General features: G+C 53.7%; 1 protein-coding gene across 1 annotated transcript in view; it reads right to left on the reverse strand.

Annotated features, from left to right (window-relative positions):
- The window catches only part of TTC21A (tetratricopeptide repeat domain 21A), a 30432-nt gene that overhangs the window by 1564 nt on the left and 11442 nt on the right, over nt 1-17426 (reverse strand). Inside the window, exons 8-26 of the mRNA XM_060021401.1 lie at nt 17122-17220; nt 15969-16161; nt 12285-12382; nt 11927-12127; nt 11124-11253; nt 9065-9222; nt 8641-8856; nt 7582-7820; nt 6719-6791; nt 6504-6614; nt 6039-6177; nt 5751-5854; nt 4356-4544; nt 3072-3182; nt 2313-2394; nt 1397-1547; nt 1008-1169; nt 670-850; nt 361-585 (exon numbers count right to left, since the gene is read on the reverse strand). Of these exons, the coding sequence (XP_059877384.1) occupies nt 361-585; nt 670-850; nt 1008-1169; nt 1397-1547; nt 2313-2394; nt 3072-3182; nt 4356-4544; nt 5751-5854; nt 6039-6177; nt 6504-6614; nt 6719-6791; nt 7582-7820; nt 8641-8856; nt 9065-9222; nt 11124-11253; nt 11927-12127; nt 12285-12382; nt 15969-16161; nt 17122-17220 (2862 nt within the window). The remainder of the gene's footprint in view (nt 1-360; nt 586-669; nt 851-1007; nt 1170-1396; nt 1548-2312; nt 2395-3071; nt 3183-4355; nt 4545-5750; nt 5855-6038; nt 6178-6503; nt 6615-6718; nt 6792-7581; nt 7821-8640; nt 8857-9064; nt 9223-11123; nt 11254-11926; nt 12128-12284; nt 12383-15968; nt 16162-17121; nt 17221-17426) is intronic.

The raw sequence follows: 17426 nt of genomic DNA on the forward strand, positions 1-17426 counted from the left end.
CACCTTGGCGAGGGGTGAACTGTGTACCCTCTTCTCAGCTGTGCCCACTCTGACAGGACGCCTTCCTCCGCAGCCCTCCTGCCCTGACCTGCAAATGCCCCTCCCGGCCCCACCAAACCCTCCCTGCACGCTGCCCCTCGACCTCATGAACCCTTCCCATCTCTCCTCCCCATTCCACGTTCCCCCCTCCCAGACACTGTGCGCCTCCTCTTGCCTTGCTCCGTGTTCCCATCCTGCTCTGTGGTCCACAGGAACCCTCTTGTCCCGCCTCTTCTCATCTCCTTCCTACCCCCGCATCTCTGCCCCCAAAGCCCATGTGCCCCTCCCCCGACCCCGCCCCGACAGCCATGCGCGCCTTGCCTTGTTGTACTGCATGCAGCGCCGCAGCAGCTCCGAGGCCAGGTCGAACTTGCCGCCCTGGCAGTAGATGTCGGCCAGCAGGAGCCAGCTCTTCTCCAGGTCCTCGGCCTCGGCCAGCGTCCATGGGGCCTTGGCCAGACGCTTCAGCTGCGTGCGTGCTTTGGGGACCTGCTTCAGCAGCGAGTAGGCCTGTGCCATGGCCAGCAGGGCGGGAATGCTGTCCTTCTGTGAGGGTGGGAAGCAGGTGTTGCCTCGCCCCGCCCTTGGCATCCCCCCACCGCCTGTCCACCCAGTGGGCAGCTGGTGCACCTCGGCCTGGGCCATCTCAGTGAAGGTGCCCAGCGCCGCCTCCACGTTAGCCTTCTCCCTGGTGGCCAGCAGGCACAGGCTCTGCAGCAGCCGCAGCTGGGTCTGGCCCCAGGCCGAGTGTGGGTAGAACTCCCGCAGCAGCTTCTCAGCAGTGCGCACGCCGTGCTGCTCCAACTCCTTCCTGTCAGTGGAGCCGTGGGCATCGGATGCCAAGCCAGAGGGCAGAGGGCACTGGCCTGACAGCCTGGCCCTCACCTGGCCTTGACCCAGAGGCCGCGGGCTCTCTCTGCCTTCCCCCAGGTCCCACCCCTGCCCTTGCCGGCCAGCCGGGCCCTCACTTGCTCTCAGTCACCAGGTTCTCGAAAGCCTCTCCACCCACGATCTCATTGTCTGGGTTCAGACAGATTTGCACCATGTAGTAGATGGCGCTCTGGCCCCAAGTGCTGTCCTTGCGCGCTTTGTTTAGGAACTTCAGGGCTTCGTTGGGTTGCCCTATGTGCCTATAGTGGAGGAGAGAAACACCAAGAATCAGACAGGGAAACTGAGGCCCGAGGAGTACAGGGACACACAGGGGTCACTCTGTGAATCTGCACAATGCAGGGGCAGGATCGCTGGTCTCCCTGCTTCCTGATCTGGAAGCTGAATTTCTGCTTCCCTAGCAAACGCCAGCATGTCCGTTAGGGACAACCTCCTGCACATAACTGCCAACACACCCACCCCAACCCACCAGCAGTAGATGCCTCTGCAGTAGTTGAACCCTGGTTCTAAAGGCACCCGGCTGGACACCTTCTTGGCCAATTCAAAGAAGGCAGGGGCGTCCTCAAGTTTGCCACTTCTTCGTAGCAGATCGATTAGTTTGTTCAACACAGGAAAATTGTCTAAAACAAGAGAGCAGAAACCTTCAGGCTGTGATAACCAATAGCTGAATCAGGCAGGGAGAGGCAGGGAGGACCAGGAAACACTACCCGTCTGGGCTGAGCAGGGGCAACCCAGTGGCTCCAGTGTCTCCACTGAGACGCAATAAAGTAGGTACTCTTATTGTTCCCATTTACAGATGAGGAGACTGAGACACAAAGAAGTTAAGTAATCTGCCAAAGGTTACAAAGCTGGTAAACAGAGGACCAGGATTCAGACCTAGACAGTCTGGCTCCAGGACCCGAACTCCTAATAGCTGTGATTGCTGGGTGACTCTGGTGTGGGCCTGGCTGGGGCTCCACCCTGAGCCTCGTGTCTGGCCCCTTCCCCAGCAAGAAGCAGTGGTTTTATGTTGCAGTGAGTGGGAATGGAGCTACACGTCAGGGGAGAATTTCTAGCTACCTCTAGGTGGCTGTGACCTCAAAAGGGGACTTATGTTGAGCCCCAGTGTCTGTGATTTGGGGATAGACAGGCTGTCTTGGGTCCAGTGCCAAGCACTGCCCTGCCTGAGACCAGGAACTGGCCCCTTGGACTCGGGAAGGGCCAGCACGTTCCACTGGGCCTTTATCAGTTTCCTGCCTCTCTGGGAACAATCAGAGAGGAGGGGGCTTCCTCTGCCCAGTCAGGAAGGAGGGGAGAGGGCCCACCCTTCTGGGGGGAGAGCAGCCCTCGCTTGGTGGGAACCGACACAGGCAGTCTCAGTGGGTAGGCTCGATGCAGGCAGTTACCTGGCGCTTTCTCCAGGACTTGGTGGTAGAGGTTGATGGCAGCTTCGTATTTCTGTTTTCTAAACATCAGGTCAGCCATCATCTATCAGAAAACACGCGATGCTGGGACAGCAGCTTGCATGGGCATGGCGGGGAGGCTGTCGTGGGAACGGGGTGGGTAAGGAGGGAAGGTAGGAGAGGATTTCCGAGGTAGCCTCTCTGGGCTCTGGGAGAAGCTGCCACGGGAGAAGCCGAGAAGGCGGGGCAGCCTGGGGTGGGGGAGCGGGGGGCAAGGATGGAAGTAGGAAGGAAAGGCTGGAGGTAGACATGCGAGGAGCTAGGCCCTCCACCCCCATCTGAGAACTACCAGCTCCAGGCAGCGAGGTGGAATGGGGGCTCCCCACCTCTGCTGGGGCGGTCCTGAAGGTGGTCTGGGTGACAGGGTGGAGAGCGGCTGGACTGGGGATGGCTCTTCCCACACACTTCCCGAAGCCCCAGGAACCTGTCCCACCCCTGCCTTCAACAGTTGGGTGTGGTTTCCCCCGGAGTGAATCAGCCTCACCACCTCCCCTCAGATTGGCCCGGGAGGTCGCTGCTGCCCCCTGCTGCCAGCCCGCCCCTCCCATCCAAAGGGCAGCGGGTCCAGTGCTGAGTCCTGCTGCCCGACAGCCCCTCAGGGCCGGGTCAGCCGGGCACCTGGGGTTACGGGGTTAGGAAGCAGCCCGCATGCGGTCGCAGGGACCCTGGGGAAGGCAGGGAAGAGGGCCCGGAGTCTCTTACCACGGAGGCTGTCTCATGGTTCTTCTCAGTCTGCAGGAGGATGGCGCAGTGCTGCTCGCACAAGTCCAGGTGGCCCTGCAGCAGGTAGAGCCGTGCCAGTTCTGGCACCACCTGGACAAGACCAGATACAATAACTAACCAATGCACATCATGGGAAAGCTCAGGGACCGATGCCTCGTTCTCTCACACCCAAGTTCTATCAGCTCTTCCTTCAAAATATGTCTCTGATCCCCTGGGATGGTGTCTCTGGCTTTCCCCTTCTCCCACCCAATACTCTAGTCACACCGTGCCTTTTACTAACTAACCGCTGAGAGTTGGGGCCTGGTTTACTCATACTCATCCTTCGGCTTCAGCTCCAACTTCATCTCCTCTGGGAAGCCCTCTGTGCCCCAGACACCTGGACAGGTACCCCTCTTCTGAGCTCCCGCGGAGTACTGAGCCCCATGCGGGTATCACATGGTATGAGAACTGCATGTGTACTTGTCTGTACCCCATGCCTGAAGGCAGTCTATGGGCAGAGACCGTGTCTTGCCCCACTGCATCTCCAGGGCCTAGCTCAGTACCTGGCTTGCACATATTGGGAATCTGTTAAATGAGAGCATATTAAATAAATGAATGGGTCTGTCACTAGGCTCTTCATCTACCCTCCGCCTGTGAACTCCAGCCACCATTCCCTATCTGAAGCCACACCTCTCACAAGACTTTAAACCTCCTTGGAAGCTTAGCCTGGGCTTCATGCCCAAAGAGCCCCCAGTAGCCACACTCTCATTGTCTCTCCATCTGCAAGGGGGACCTGAAAAGGGCAGACTTGCAGCACCTTTCAGCAACACCTTCCCTGCTCCACCCTCCACAAGTGGCTGTCCAAAGCGAGGCTTCCAGGGGACTTCCTTGGTGGTCCAGTGGTTAAGGCTCCGTGCTCCCAAAGCAGGGAGCCCGGGTTCGATCCCTGGTCAGGGAACTAGATCCCGCATGCATGCCGCAACTAAGAACCCGCATGTGGCAACTAAGACCTGGTGCAGCCAAATAAAATAAATAAATATTAACAAACAAACAAACAAACAAAACAAAGCGAGGCTTCCAGTCTTGCTCCGAGGGCTGTGGTGGGTGAGGACCCTGAGGTCAGCTGGAGCAGGCCCCCCCGGCACCAGGGGTCTGTGCCCCTTGCAGGGAGGCACAGAGAAGGAACTGGCCTCCGTCCCTAGTCAGGGAGCTCTGCGAGGCTTCGCGGCCCAAGAGAAGGAAGAGGGTCTCGCTCTTGAGGACCCACCTTATTTCAATCCCCACCTTATCGTCAATGGGTGAGTAGGAGAGGGCATCTTTGTAAGACTGCACTGCCTTGGCATACTCCTTCTCTGCCAGGTAGTACTCCCCAAAGTGGATGCAGATGGAGGCTGCCAGTTGCTTCTGGGAGGGGATCATTTCTGGTTGCTCCAGGGGAACACGCTTCAGGATCCGAGACTGGAGGTCCATGGCCTTGGGAAAGCAGTAAACTCTGCATCAGAAACCCAGAGCCTGATGTGCCAGATCTCAGGCCAATTCACAGCAAATCCCCAAGCTCTCAACTCAGGGCCAGCTGTCTTAGCAAGGGCATCTCAAGTGCCCTTGAGCAAATCTGGGTCGCTCTGGACAGGCAGGGCCACTGGCTGAGTACCCAGGAGGTGAACTGGCACTGCCTCTGGGGCAGGAGCAGAAGCAAAGGCACTCAAACAAAACACTGTATTGTACTTGACTTGTTTACCTGTTTGCATCACACCTTGGTACTCACTGTGTCTAATTTGCTTCAGCTGTCCTACAGGCTAGGACAAGCACACCATAGGTATTCAACGCAGGCTGTGTTTTGATGGGTGCATTTGTTCTGAATACTGCCCTGCTGGGAACTTGAGGCGGCCCCCACAAATGTCCATGACATACAGTGATCAAGTGAGTTAACCAGAGAGCATTGGGGCAAGAGGAAATGAGGATGCCAGGGTTAAGTTTCGGGAAGTGGGCACAGATCAGCCCCGGGTTCCCTAAGGGCCAGACTGAGGAATGGAAATCCAGAGGGGAACAAGGGGATAAGTCACCTCAAGCAGTCCGAGATGTTCTACAACCACAGAATACACCCCAGGGGCAAGTGCCAGGCCATACCCTCGGGTAGAAAGAGTGAAGGAGTGGGAAGAATGGCCAGGAGTCTCCCAGCAGGAGACTTTGGGCTGGGACAAGCCAAACCTGGTTCAAATCTCAGCTCTACCACTTACTAGCAGTATGACTTTGGGTACATTTCTTAACCTCTTTGAGTCTTATCTGTTAAATAGGAATGTCACAGTGCTTAGCTCAAAGGGCTACTGTGAGAATTAAATAAGAAAGCAAAAAGCCTAGTACAGAACTCAGCACAGAGCATTCAATGCATGGGAGCCTGCTGGCATTATCTATTATTATCACCACAAGCATCCTTGAGGACAAAGGCACTGTCTTATGCCCTGCATTCTCCAGCCCAGCCCAGGCGGGCTTAGAGCACTTCCGTGCACAATCAATAAGAGAGCAAGGCTGGGGGGATAAATGCAAGGTGGAGGTCGGAGGTGTAACCTAGATCCTCTTTTGAGGACCAGGCCTGGAGCCTTCCAGACCTGCAGTCCTATCCTATCTTCAGCTCCCATCAGGAAATGGCAGATAAAGAGCTTGAGTCTACTTGTCAATTACCTTGTTCAAGGTGTCCATCACATCTTCTTTCTTATGGCTCTTGTAAACCTTTGCCAGCAAAAGCAAGCACTTGACATCATTCATCAAGGATGGGATGTCTTTGACTGCAAAATGGAAACTCAAAGTAGTGTTTTCTGGCCCCTGGGAAGCGGGGCATGGGGGAGGATGGAGGCTGGGTTCAGAGCCCCAACCAGTGCCCGTCCCCTGCCCCATTCTGCAGGAGAAGAGGGTGCGGGCCGGGGGCAGTCTGTCTGCTCGAAGGTTAGGGGAGTGAGGATGCTGACTCACCAAAGTCATGATCCAGTGCCTGCTTCAAAACTTTTTCTGCTTTGTTGAACTTCTTTAACTTCAGGAGCAGTTCAGCCAGATCGTGGCACAGAAAGTCCTGTCCGCTAATCTTCTGGGCAGCCTCATAATAATTAATCGCCTTAGTGCACACAGGAAATATTGGCATCAAGTCTGGTTTTACTCGCGAGCACCTCACACCGTGTGCACACCGCCCCACTCCCCGCCGCAGCCTGTGTGCCCCTCCAGATCACAGAAGCCTCAGGTGCAAAGGCCTCCCTCCTGGCTCAGGGCCCGAGCCTTAGCCTCGGCAGGTGGTGGGGGGTGGTGGGGAGTTGCTGAGTCCTCCCCTTGGCACCCCATTCACCGGGCTCTCCCCTCCCACCCAGCCTCCCACCCATGCACCCTCCTCCATCTTCCCTGCTGGGCTGGCCCTCCCCACCCCTTCCCACCCCAGCCCAGCCTGACCTTGGTGTACTGGTGGGTCTTCACGTAAGCTTGCCCAATCCTGCTGATCAGGGATGCGTCGTGTGGGTTCTTTCTGTAGGCCTCGTCGTAGACCTCGAGGGCCTTCTCGGGCTGGTGGGGAAAGGGTCCGCAGTCTCTCTCTTCCCTCTCACTGGAGAAGTAAGTTTTTTTTTGGGGGGGGGAGCACTTGGTGAGGTCATGAGACCTTCACTCACCTCCTGAATGTTCATGAAAGCATCACCCAGTAGCAGGCTGGTGTGAGGGCCAGGCAGATGTTCACAGAGCTCCCTGCAAAAGTAACCAAAACCTTAGCTCAGCCCTGTGCATCCTTCCTATTCCTGAATCCATCTCCTCTTCTTTCCCACTCATTCTGGCTGACATTCTTTCATTTACTCATTCATTCATCACTCAATATTTATTGGCTCAGATGAGGCATGGTGCTAGCTCCCTTAGTTCAGCCTCTCCTCAACTGTCATCTGGACCACAGCCGGCACTTCCACCCACTCCTCTGGCCTCCACTCCCAAACCCCCAGACCCCTCTTCATGAGGCAGCCTGCTCTTTCTAAACCTCCAGTGTGACTATGTCACCCTACTGCTTATTGGTTTCCCACTGCTCTTGGCATCACCTCCCCTTCCTCCTGAATTGCCTAGATAGAGTTTTGCCTGAGGAAGGGGACCAGGGCAGTACCCTTGAAGTCCCAATGTCAAATCGTAGAGACAGTAACTTGGGGCTTCCAATCCCTGCTCTCCATCCTCCTTCACTCACGTTGGTACATCTAAGTCACTGAACATTTCCTCAAGGACAGGCAGAGCCAGGGGCTGGGGCAGAAAAATGATTCCCACCAGGATGTGACCCATAACGGGGGGCAAGCAGGGCTCAGGGCAGATTCACCCCTGTATCCTCACAAGTCAGCCACAAGCTGGTCTGACTGACCTAACCCATGGGAAATTCCCTACTTTCATCAAACACACTCTGAGGACACGTTCTGAAGACCCAGGGTGAAGAAGACAATCTGGAGAAAACACTCCCTGAGATGCCACTGGGGCTGGGGCTGTCAGTGCACTGCCCAGGGCTCACCGGTAGCACCCGATGTAGAGGTGGACGTCCTTGCAGGTCTGCAGGTAGATGCTGGCCATCTTCTCCTTGGCCTCCATGTAGCAGGGCTGCTTGGGTGTGATGTTCCTCAGAATGCTCAGTGCCAGGTCTACGTTCCCCTTGCTCAGGGCCAAATCCACGTTGGCAATGGTGATGCGGATCTCCTCCGGCGTGCCACTGAACTCGTTGATGGTGTCCTGCATGACCTTCGTGGCCTCATGCTAAGACATGGGAACCCAACAGACCCTCCATTTGCTGTCACCCACCACTCCTGGAAGCCAAGGAGAGGATGGCCCACCTCCACCTCAGAGCAGCAGGAAGGAGAGAGAGCCCCTCGGCATCCAGGGCCACTGTTCCTGGAGGGCAGGGCCAGCTGAGGGGCACGAAACCCCTGACTGTAAGAACTTGTTCCCGAGCACCTCAAAGTCTGTTGGTGATTCCTTCCTATGGGAGACCTATGGACGCCTCTCCTTGTACCTTCCTGCTTTCAGTCAAAGATATTTTAACGTTATGGTATTGGGCACATAAAGGTCTATTCGAATTATATCTTCATTGTATATGTACCCTTGATTATTCTAACAAAGTTACTCTCTTTGCCCATTTTGGTGCTTCCTGCCTTTGCCCAGCCAGGCCTTCCAAGGTCCCAGGGCTGCCTCATACAGTTGAGCAGGTTGTACACTGCAAAACTTCAAGGGGATGTAACTGGCATTTACTGGAGCTGTGCATTGCCCAACCTGCACGACTACCTGTGGTGGCCCTGGTGGGCCTGTGTGCTCCACCTCCCAGATCCTTATAGGGACAGTGACGTAGGCAGGGGACAGATCATGCAGGACTCAGTAGGGTTTGGAGTTTATCTTGAGGGCAATGGGAGCCACTGAAGCCTTTTAGGTAAGGGAGAGGGATGCTCCCAAATGAATAAAGCCTCAAATAAAGCACCAGGAGACATCAGCCAGAATCAAAAAGCCTTGTTCCCAGGCCTACCCTGGACCTCCAGCACGCCCCAGAACCACGCCCCAGGGGAGAGAGCAGCACATTTCTTACCAGCTCCCCATTCATCCGGAGGGCATCTGCCAATTCCAGTAAGATGGATACCCGCTCGCTGGGCCGCACAGAGGGCCCATGGAACTTCTTGCTTTCTTCCATCTTCAGAATTGGTAATTTTATGATCATCTTCAGTGCCTTTATGGCTTCTGGGTAGTCTCCAGACTTGTTGAGGGCCCTGGCCTTGATGAAGTGGTAGAGGGGGTGGTCTCGGACCTAGAGGAGCATAAGCAAAGTGTGGGGCTCCAGCTTCCAGAGGGGAGAAGGCCACAGGAGCCCACTGAGCCTGCTCCTGCCTTTGGGCCAGCAGAAGGGGCTGAGGGATGCAGGCAGCTCCTGAGGCTACTCTCCTGAACCAAGTGGGGGCTGATGCGAGCTGGGCTGTGGGATGTCGAGCAGGTGACAGGGCATAAGGGACCCCCACCTGGAAGTTGTAGCTGACACCCAGCTCCAGGCAGTGGGAGCACATGGCAAAGTTGCCCTGAGCCAGGTAGATCTGAGACATGAGGAGGTAGGCGTCCACGGAGGTGGGGTCCAGCTCCAGGCAACGCTGCAGGGTGCTCTGGGCATACTCTAACTCTCCTAGAAATAATAAACAAATCTCTACATCCAGGGATCCTTGGGACTCTCAGGACCCACTATGTAAAGGCAGAAGGAATTTTACACGTCCTGTTACCCAGAAACACCCAATAGGGCATTTTACCCAGTTCTGTTCTGCTTGTCTCAGAGGTTTCTTCCTAAAATTAGAACTACAGTTTTTGCCTTGACCCAGACAAAAGCCAGGAAATTCAAACCTTGGTGTGACACCTCCCTTCTCTCTGTACCCTCAGGGAGATGGCTAAGTTACTTCACTGCTCCCTCTGGAAGCTCAGGGGAACACTGAACTCTCGATTCCCACACCTAAGAGCAGAACAAAATCTAATAATAACAGCAACCATAATAGCCACAACTTAAGAAGCACCTGCTCTGCACCAACATAGGCAGAGCACTTTAGAAAGGCTGGTTTAATGTCTGCCCAGCCCCACAAGGTTGGTATTATGATGCAGGACTGAAACTTCAGTGATATAAGTCACTCAGCTTGGAAGGGACAAAGTCAGTATTTAAATCCAGGCCTATCGGCTCCTGAGGCTGAGCTCTGAATGCCTTGGCACGTTGAGGCTAAGAGGCCTCCCTGCAGCCAGGCTGGCCCTAAGCAGGTGGCAGTGGCAGCCCAGGAATGGAGTACAGCGAGCTGGTGGGAGAGCCCTCCTCCCTCTGCAGCCAGGTCCCTCAACAGCTCCTGCTTGGGGTCCATCACCAGCTGGTGGGGAACACCTGCTTCTGGGTCCCAAACTCCCTGCTCCTTCCCTTGTGCTGCAGAAATGTGAAGATGTCACCATGACAACCTAAGCAGCTGGAGACCTTGCTTTGTCCCTAAAGGTGCTGGCAGCTGTCAGCACCACTGTGTGTGTGTTGGGATGGGGGTGGTTTCTGCCCTCCCCTTGTACCCAGGAGACCTTCAAGAAGTGGGCAAACCTGGCAGCCGGATGAACACTAGGAGGGCCGAGGATGAAGACCGGGGAGCTCTGGACAGAGTGTAAGCCACACAATGCAGAGCCAGAGGACACAGGCACGCCATGGCATTCTGGAGGCTTTGGCAGACGGGGGTGAAAGGCTGAAGGGAGCAAGGACTTCGGAGAGGACAACAGGCCCCCACGGAGGGTTCTCCGCCTTTCCCTCTCCCTCCAGAATCTCGGCCTTGAGATGGGACAGGATGGACGGGGACTGTTCTGGCTGCTGGAGGCTCTGAAAGTCTAATGGTACAGGGTCTCCCCTCCTCACAAGGCCTTCCTGACCACCTTTTAAAAACTGCAACCCTGGCACCCCCGCACGCCCTCCCCGGCTTTCATTTTCTCCATTGCACAATCGTGCCCTAACAATAATACTGCATTTACTGTCCAAGTCCCCTCACTAGAACACAAACTCCATGGTGGAATTTTTGCCTGTTTTGAGTACTGCTGTCCCCCAGGATCAGAGCAGTACCAGCACGTAATCAAGTTCAGTGACTATTACCTGGCACAGATCAAGTAAACCAGGGGTCCCCAACCCCTGGGCCACGGACGTGGCCTGTTAGGAGCCAGGCCGCACAGCAGGAGGTGAGCGGCGGGCCAGCGAGCAAAGCATCCTCTGCCGCTCCCCATCGCTCACGTTACCGCCTGAACCATCACCCCCCCACACACCCCGCTTCTTCGTGGAAGAAAAATTGTCTTCCACGAAACTGGTCCCTGGTGCCAAAAGGGTTGGGGACTGCTGAAGTAAGCTATCAGCAAAAGGGCGGGTTGGAGAGACCCCTGCTGGTGAGGAGTCAGGAAGGTGTCTGGGGGTTAGAGGCTGGAAGGAGTGGGCCCGCCTCCTGAGGGTATGTGTGTGTGGACTACCCCAGGCAGGGAGCCTGCGGACACTCACCCAGGGGCCCCGCCAGCCATGAGGACCCACAGGCTCACCTGAGAGATACTTGACCTGGGCCATCAAATACAGCGGGTCGATCAGGGCTGGTGCTGCCTTGACTACAGGATGCAAGATCACAGAGACTTGTTTAAGAAGAGGAGACATAATCTGGCCTGGCGACCGGGGCTGTAGGAACACGGGGGTCTGGCTGTGCGGTTTGCCCTATTCCAACGGAGACTCCGGGAGTGCTCAGAAAACACTCTCGCAGTGTTTTACTTTTTTCCACATGTATATACCATCCACTCCGTACCACCTAGTGCAAGAGCATCAGCTCCCGAGAATGGGGACTTTTTTTTGTTCACTGTTGCATCCCCCCTACCTAGCACGGCATCTGGCACATGGTAGTGCCTTCAATAAATATTTGTGGAATGACATTACAAGGCACTGGGGGGATATTAAGGCGTATGAGATATGATCCTTGCCCACAAGGAATCTTGACTGTCTGGGAAAGCCAGACAAACAAGAAAAGACCAACATACTTCTTAGAAGACGTCTGGCAAAAAGGGAGCCCAGTTCTTCCCTAGGATAAATGCAGACACAGGGGCCAGTGCCCTGCTCCTCCAAGTGCGGTACCTGGACCAGCAAGCATCGGCATCCCCTGGGAGATGCAGGGCTTGTGCCCCACTCCCTGGCTGACTGGTGCGCTGCATGTGCAAGTGTGAAAAGCGCTGGGCTCCCCAACTGCCAGAGGCTCAAGCACCCTGGTGACTTGCCAGGTAGGTCCTGCCTCCGTCCAGACCTGTCCTCAGGACCAACCCCGCTCCCACCCTGCCGCCATGAAGATGCACTCTCCTCTAACCTGCTTGGGGCAGAAGACCAAGTACTCCTTGGCGATGCAGACCAGGAAGAGGGGGTCAAGCCTTTCAAAGTACTCGGTGCTCAGGGGGAGGGCCTGCGTGCTGGAGAAGTGCAGCTCAGCCGCTTCCTTCAGCAGTGCCGCGGCCTCCTGCTCTCCCTTGTGCTTCTTGGAAGCCAGGAGGGCTTGGAGGAAAACCAGCACCTGTGGGAGGCAGGCCCAGGTCTTGGAAGCAACACCCTCTGCGCAGAGTTGCCAGAAGCCTGGGCTGTCTTGGGTGCTTTACTGGAAACTGGGGGTGGGAGGAAGGCGGGGCGGGGGCACGATCCTGGAGCAACCCCAGCGCCCAGAGAGCTCTGACCTCGGACTTCCCAAAGGACTGCTGCACCTCCTTCAGGAATTCCAGCTGATGCTCAGCCTCTTCCAGGTGGCCGTCTAAGATCTGGCACCAGATGACCCCTGGGATGGGGCAAAACCAGGATGAGCAGCCAGCTCTGCAGCAGAGCCAGCAGTCCAGCAGTCCAGAGGCAGGGACGGGAGAGTGGATGGCAGGGGCCCTTTCCGACATCTTCACAAACTTAGAGTGGCACATACTCATGGTAAAGAATTCATATCATAAGGCAAGGAAAACATCCCTAGCTCATGTTCTGGCTGTGTCTCTCTCTAGAAAGAACCAACATGAACAGTTTGGGGTATACGCCTCCAAACATCTTTTGAAGCATTTATATGTTATTAGCGTATACCATGTTTTCCCATCAGTTCATACAAATCTACCCCATTCCCTTTAATCATGACATAATATTCCACTGTGGATGTAACCGTTTATTTAACTACTGCCCTACTGAAGGACTCCTCATTTCACATTTAGTTTGTTTTCAGTGTTTAAATATTACAGTGCCATGGTCTACATTTGTGTGTGTTCTAATTCCTGAAGTAGAGCTGATGGGTCAAAGGGCACGCATATCTAAGACATTGATAGATAAGGCCAACTTGTCCTCCAAGGATATCTGAATTAACATTCCTGCCAAGAATTTGAAAGTGTTCTTTCTTTCCTCACAACCTCACAAACATGCTTCACTCTTTACCAGGTTAAAGAGTGAACAGTAACTCATTTTAATTCACATATAAAAATTTTTTTTAGGGAGAATGAACATCTTTTTATATATTTAATGGTCTTTTCTACTGTGAATTTCCTCCTGATAGCTTTTGCCTGTTTTTCTTTGGATGGACTTCTCCCTCTCTCTCTCTCTCTCTCTCTCTATATATATATATTTTCTCTTTATATATTTATATTCTCTTTATATATAGTCTTTGTTACATTTTCCATTAGTTTGCCTTTTACCTTTTAACTATTTTATTGTGCCTTTTGCCATCCATTAGTTTTAAGTTTTTATGTAGTCATATTGGTCATTTTCCTTTACAGTTTCTGAGTTTGTGGTTAGGCTTAGCATCCCCCAGGAAACCCAAGTCCAATTTAATTTTTATGTTTAAATACCTAACTCATCTGGAATTTATTTTTGAGGATAGTGTGAGATGGGTATTTACCTTTATTTTTTTCATAATGGAGAGTCAGGTGTCCAATCACAAGTTATTGAAACTCTATGGGTTTGAAATGTCATTTGTATCCTAAGACCTGTTTCTATCCCATTTATCTGTTTATTCCAGTGTTGGCCTCAAACTGACTTAACTACTTTTTTTAAAAAAAGCATTTAATATTTATTTATTGCTACGTTGGGTCTTCCACTACTTATTTTTTTTAAAGCATTTAATATTTATTTATTGTTACGTTGGGTCTTCGTTGCTGTGCGTGGGCTTTCTCTAATTGCGGTGAGCAGGGGCTACTCTTTGTTGCAGTGCACGGGCTTCTCATTGTGGTGGCTTCTCTTGTTGTGGAGCACGGGCTCTAGGTGCACAGGCTTCAGTAGTTACAGCATGCGGGCTCAGCAGTTGCGGCACTTGGGCCCTAGAGCGCACGGGTTTCAGTAGCTGTGGCGCATGGGCTTAGTAGTTATGGCTCGCAGACTCTAGAGTGTAGGCTCAGTAGTTGTGGCGCTTGGGCTTTGTTGCTCTGCGGCATGAGGGATCTTCCTGGACCAGGGCTCAAACCCGTGTCACCTGCATTGGCAGGCGGATTCTTAACCACTGCACCACCAAGGAAGTCCAGACTTAACTACTCTTGTTTTGAGACATGTTTTGATATTGGGAGGACAAATCCCTTCTCTTCCTACTGTTCTTCTTTTACAAGATAGTCCTTGGCCATTTTGGTGCAATTATTTCTGTCTTCCTAATCACCAACTTGGTTTTCAATTATATCCATCCCACTATTTGGCTCATCTATGGAATTTTTTACTTTGCAATAATCATATTTTAAATTTTCAGCAACTCTTTTTTGTTCTCTGTATTTTTTCCTAGTAGCACGTTCTTTACTTACTGACATAATACCCTCTAGAGCCAGCCAATATGGGAAGTGTTTGGGGGAAAAAGTCTTTTCTGTATCTGGCCTTAACTTTGCTCCTCAGATGGGCACTGCTTTGCACGTTCCACTTGGTCCCTTTTTCAAACTGCTAGTAGATTTATAAATGGACAAGAGTGATGAGTATTAGCATCTGGGGCAGATTTCCCAAATTGTTAAGGTCACTGATTTTCCCAGACGGGCCAGATAAGATGGATGAATCCAGGACACACAAGAGTGGGCTCGGCCTGGGCTGGAGTGTATGGACTTCCCTTTTGGCTGATTGGCTGGGGATCTCCCTTGAATGAGGAAGTGGGGAAGGACTCAGCCTGGTGGAGGCACATTTTGGGGGATTTGCCTATGTGCCGGGCATCCAAGTCTTTTGGTCCTTCATGTCCCTGATGGTGGTGGGACGTCATGGGGGCGGGGCTCTGTTTTGCTCCCTCCTACCTCACCACCTGGTAGACCCTCCCTGATCCCATTCTCTGGCTCTCAATAACCCTCCTGTTATCTCAATGACTACCCTATGGCATGTTTTGCTCCCAGCCTCTGGGGACCCTGAGCTTATGTTTTTAAAATTTTCTTTTTCCTGGAGCCCTTTGGGGAAAGCTGATCTACTCATTTCTTTAGCTGCCCCAACCCATGTTGGCTTATGGGTTTCTAGACCTGCTTGGAGTTTCCATTTGTTGGATGCAATCTGCTTTATATCTTCTAAAAATGAGAAGTCCTTCAAAGTTCCTGGTCCACCTAAGGCACCTTTCCCTGTTTCTGGGGCTGCTACAGGGACTCATTATCTTTTTAAAAGGTCGCCCATGACTTTTGTGGGATTTGGGGAGGGAGGAAGAGGCGATGACGGATGAGTCAGCCTGACGTATTGAACCAGAAATCAAGACCAGTCACTTGGATTGCTGTTTTGATTGTGCCGCACAGATGAGGAGCCTGGAGTGTAGACAGAAGTGACTTGCCCACAACTCCTCAGAGCCAGGGCAAGAAGCCAGCCTGCCTGGAGCATTGGTCATGAGGCTGTCCCCACTAAGATCAAACACTGCTGCTTCAGGATTCACCAGAGACACCGATTTGAGGGCTTTGTATAAAAATGAAAATCGGGCTCTGGAAAATTCATTTGACATTTAGATAAAGCCGGAGGGAAGCACTGGGACAGACAGGGAAGTAAAACTCTCAAAACTGCTCACTCTGGTGGCCTTTCAGCTCAGGGGCCTGAAGAGGGAGGGTCTACAGAGGTGAGCCTAGAGGCTTTGGGGAGGGGTGCTCTGGCAGTAGAACCTTCTCCCACACTGGCCTGGTGAGGCCTGAGAGGAGGCAGGGCTGACTGAGCGTAATGGGCTGGGTATGGCTATTGGAGGTCGGCTGTAGATCAGAATGGCTTTGACCACTTTCGAGAATTCCTGTTCCTCTTACATCTATACTTGTAGATTCGTGGACAGGCACCCCATCATACAACGCAGCCCCAAACTCACACACACCCTGGGGAGAATGCTTCCCAGCCCACTCTCTTCTGGACCCACGGCGGCCACCCTGCTTGGCTCCCAGCCCCCGCCCTACCACCCCTCGCCCTGCCCTGCCTGCACAGACCAGTCAAGGCAGCCATGCTGCTCTCGTCCAATTTCATGGCCTCCGAGTACCACAGAGATGCCTCCTTCACTTGGTCCTGCAGGATAAAGAGGTAGCCCAGCTCTGTGGCCACGGGGGCGTAGGAGGATGTGGCCATGAAGGTTCGCTCGAGGAAGCTACACACCAGCTGCAGAATCGCCTGGTGCCTCCCAGACTGCAAGGCACAGACACGGGAATGGGGAAATTAGTCAGGCCAGCCTGTCTGAGCACGGCCGTGTCACTCTGGTGGGACTAGGGGGTGCTCAGGAGAGCCCAAGAGGTACCCTGTGTCCAGGCAGCTGGGTCCGGGTAGCTGTCCACCTCCCAAAGAACCCCCCGCTGGCCACATCTGTGGAACCCGCCTCCAGCCGCAGGCCCTCTGAGGGACCCAGCCCCTGTCTGGCCACAGTCATTGGTCCAACGAGTCACCAGGAGGTTTTTCACAAATTGAAGTTGCATGAGAGAAACTCTTTGTGTCCCACTGATGGAAAGTGGCTCTGAAGGCTGCGAGCAGCCACTTTCCCTGCCACACGTGGAGAATGAGGCAGAGAGAATCAGACATAGTTGTGGAGGACAAGAGGGTATCCCAGTGGCATTCGACTCCCCAGAGCTGCCCCTGTTCTTATGGCAATTCCTTCTAGAAAATCTGGCTCTGGGGCTCAAGGGTCTGACACAGACAGATTGTTTGGCAGCCTGGTCTGTTTGCACCTTGCCTGGCATCAGAGAGGCCTAGGCAGGCCAGCCTCACCAGGTCTCTTCCACAGAAAGGATATGGGAGTCCGGTGCTCCAGCACCCTGAGGTTACAGCTGGGCGTTGCTCTGCTGTACCACAGCTGTGCCACTGCCCTCCTTCCCCAAACAGGGCGCCTCCCTCTCTGAAAGCACTTCTAGACCTCACCTCCGTGATCTTCATAGCATCTTTGAAGGACATGTAGGTGCAGGCTACAGAGCCCACAATTCAGTGATTGGCTGGAGGCAGGCAGTGGCCCCGGGGTCTGGGCCACCAGCCTGAGAGGCCAAGTTTAAGCCAGAGAGGGGAGGTGCAGGGTCCTCAGGGAGCTTCCAGGGAGCACAGGTCTCCCCCGGGGAACATAACAAGAAGCACTCGTTCAGAAACCAGGGAACACCTTCTTACCAGTCTGCCAACCACAAGAATTTTTTTAAGATGGAGGCTTGGATTTTGGGGCTCTCTTGTTTCCAGCGCCTTAATCAGATTTCTAACACGCTCAGCAGCCTACAAGAACAAAACACAATGTCAAAGGCAGTATATAAAAGGGGAGTGGGGCAGAGGTTCTCAACTGTGGCTGCCCATGAACACCAGCTGGGAGATCTTAAAAACACCCAGGCCCCCAAGCCAGCCCCAGAGATTCAGAGTTAATTGGCCTTGGGCGGGCCCAGGCTTCAGTATTACTTCGGAGCCTCATTGGCGGAGCTTTCAGG

Source organism: Delphinus delphis, chromosome 10 (assembly GCF_949987515.2).
Source record: "Delphinus delphis chromosome 10, mDelDel1.2, whole genome shotgun sequence".
Classification (NCBI taxonomy): domain Eukaryota; kingdom Metazoa; phylum Chordata; class Mammalia; order Artiodactyla; family Delphinidae; genus Delphinus; species Delphinus delphis.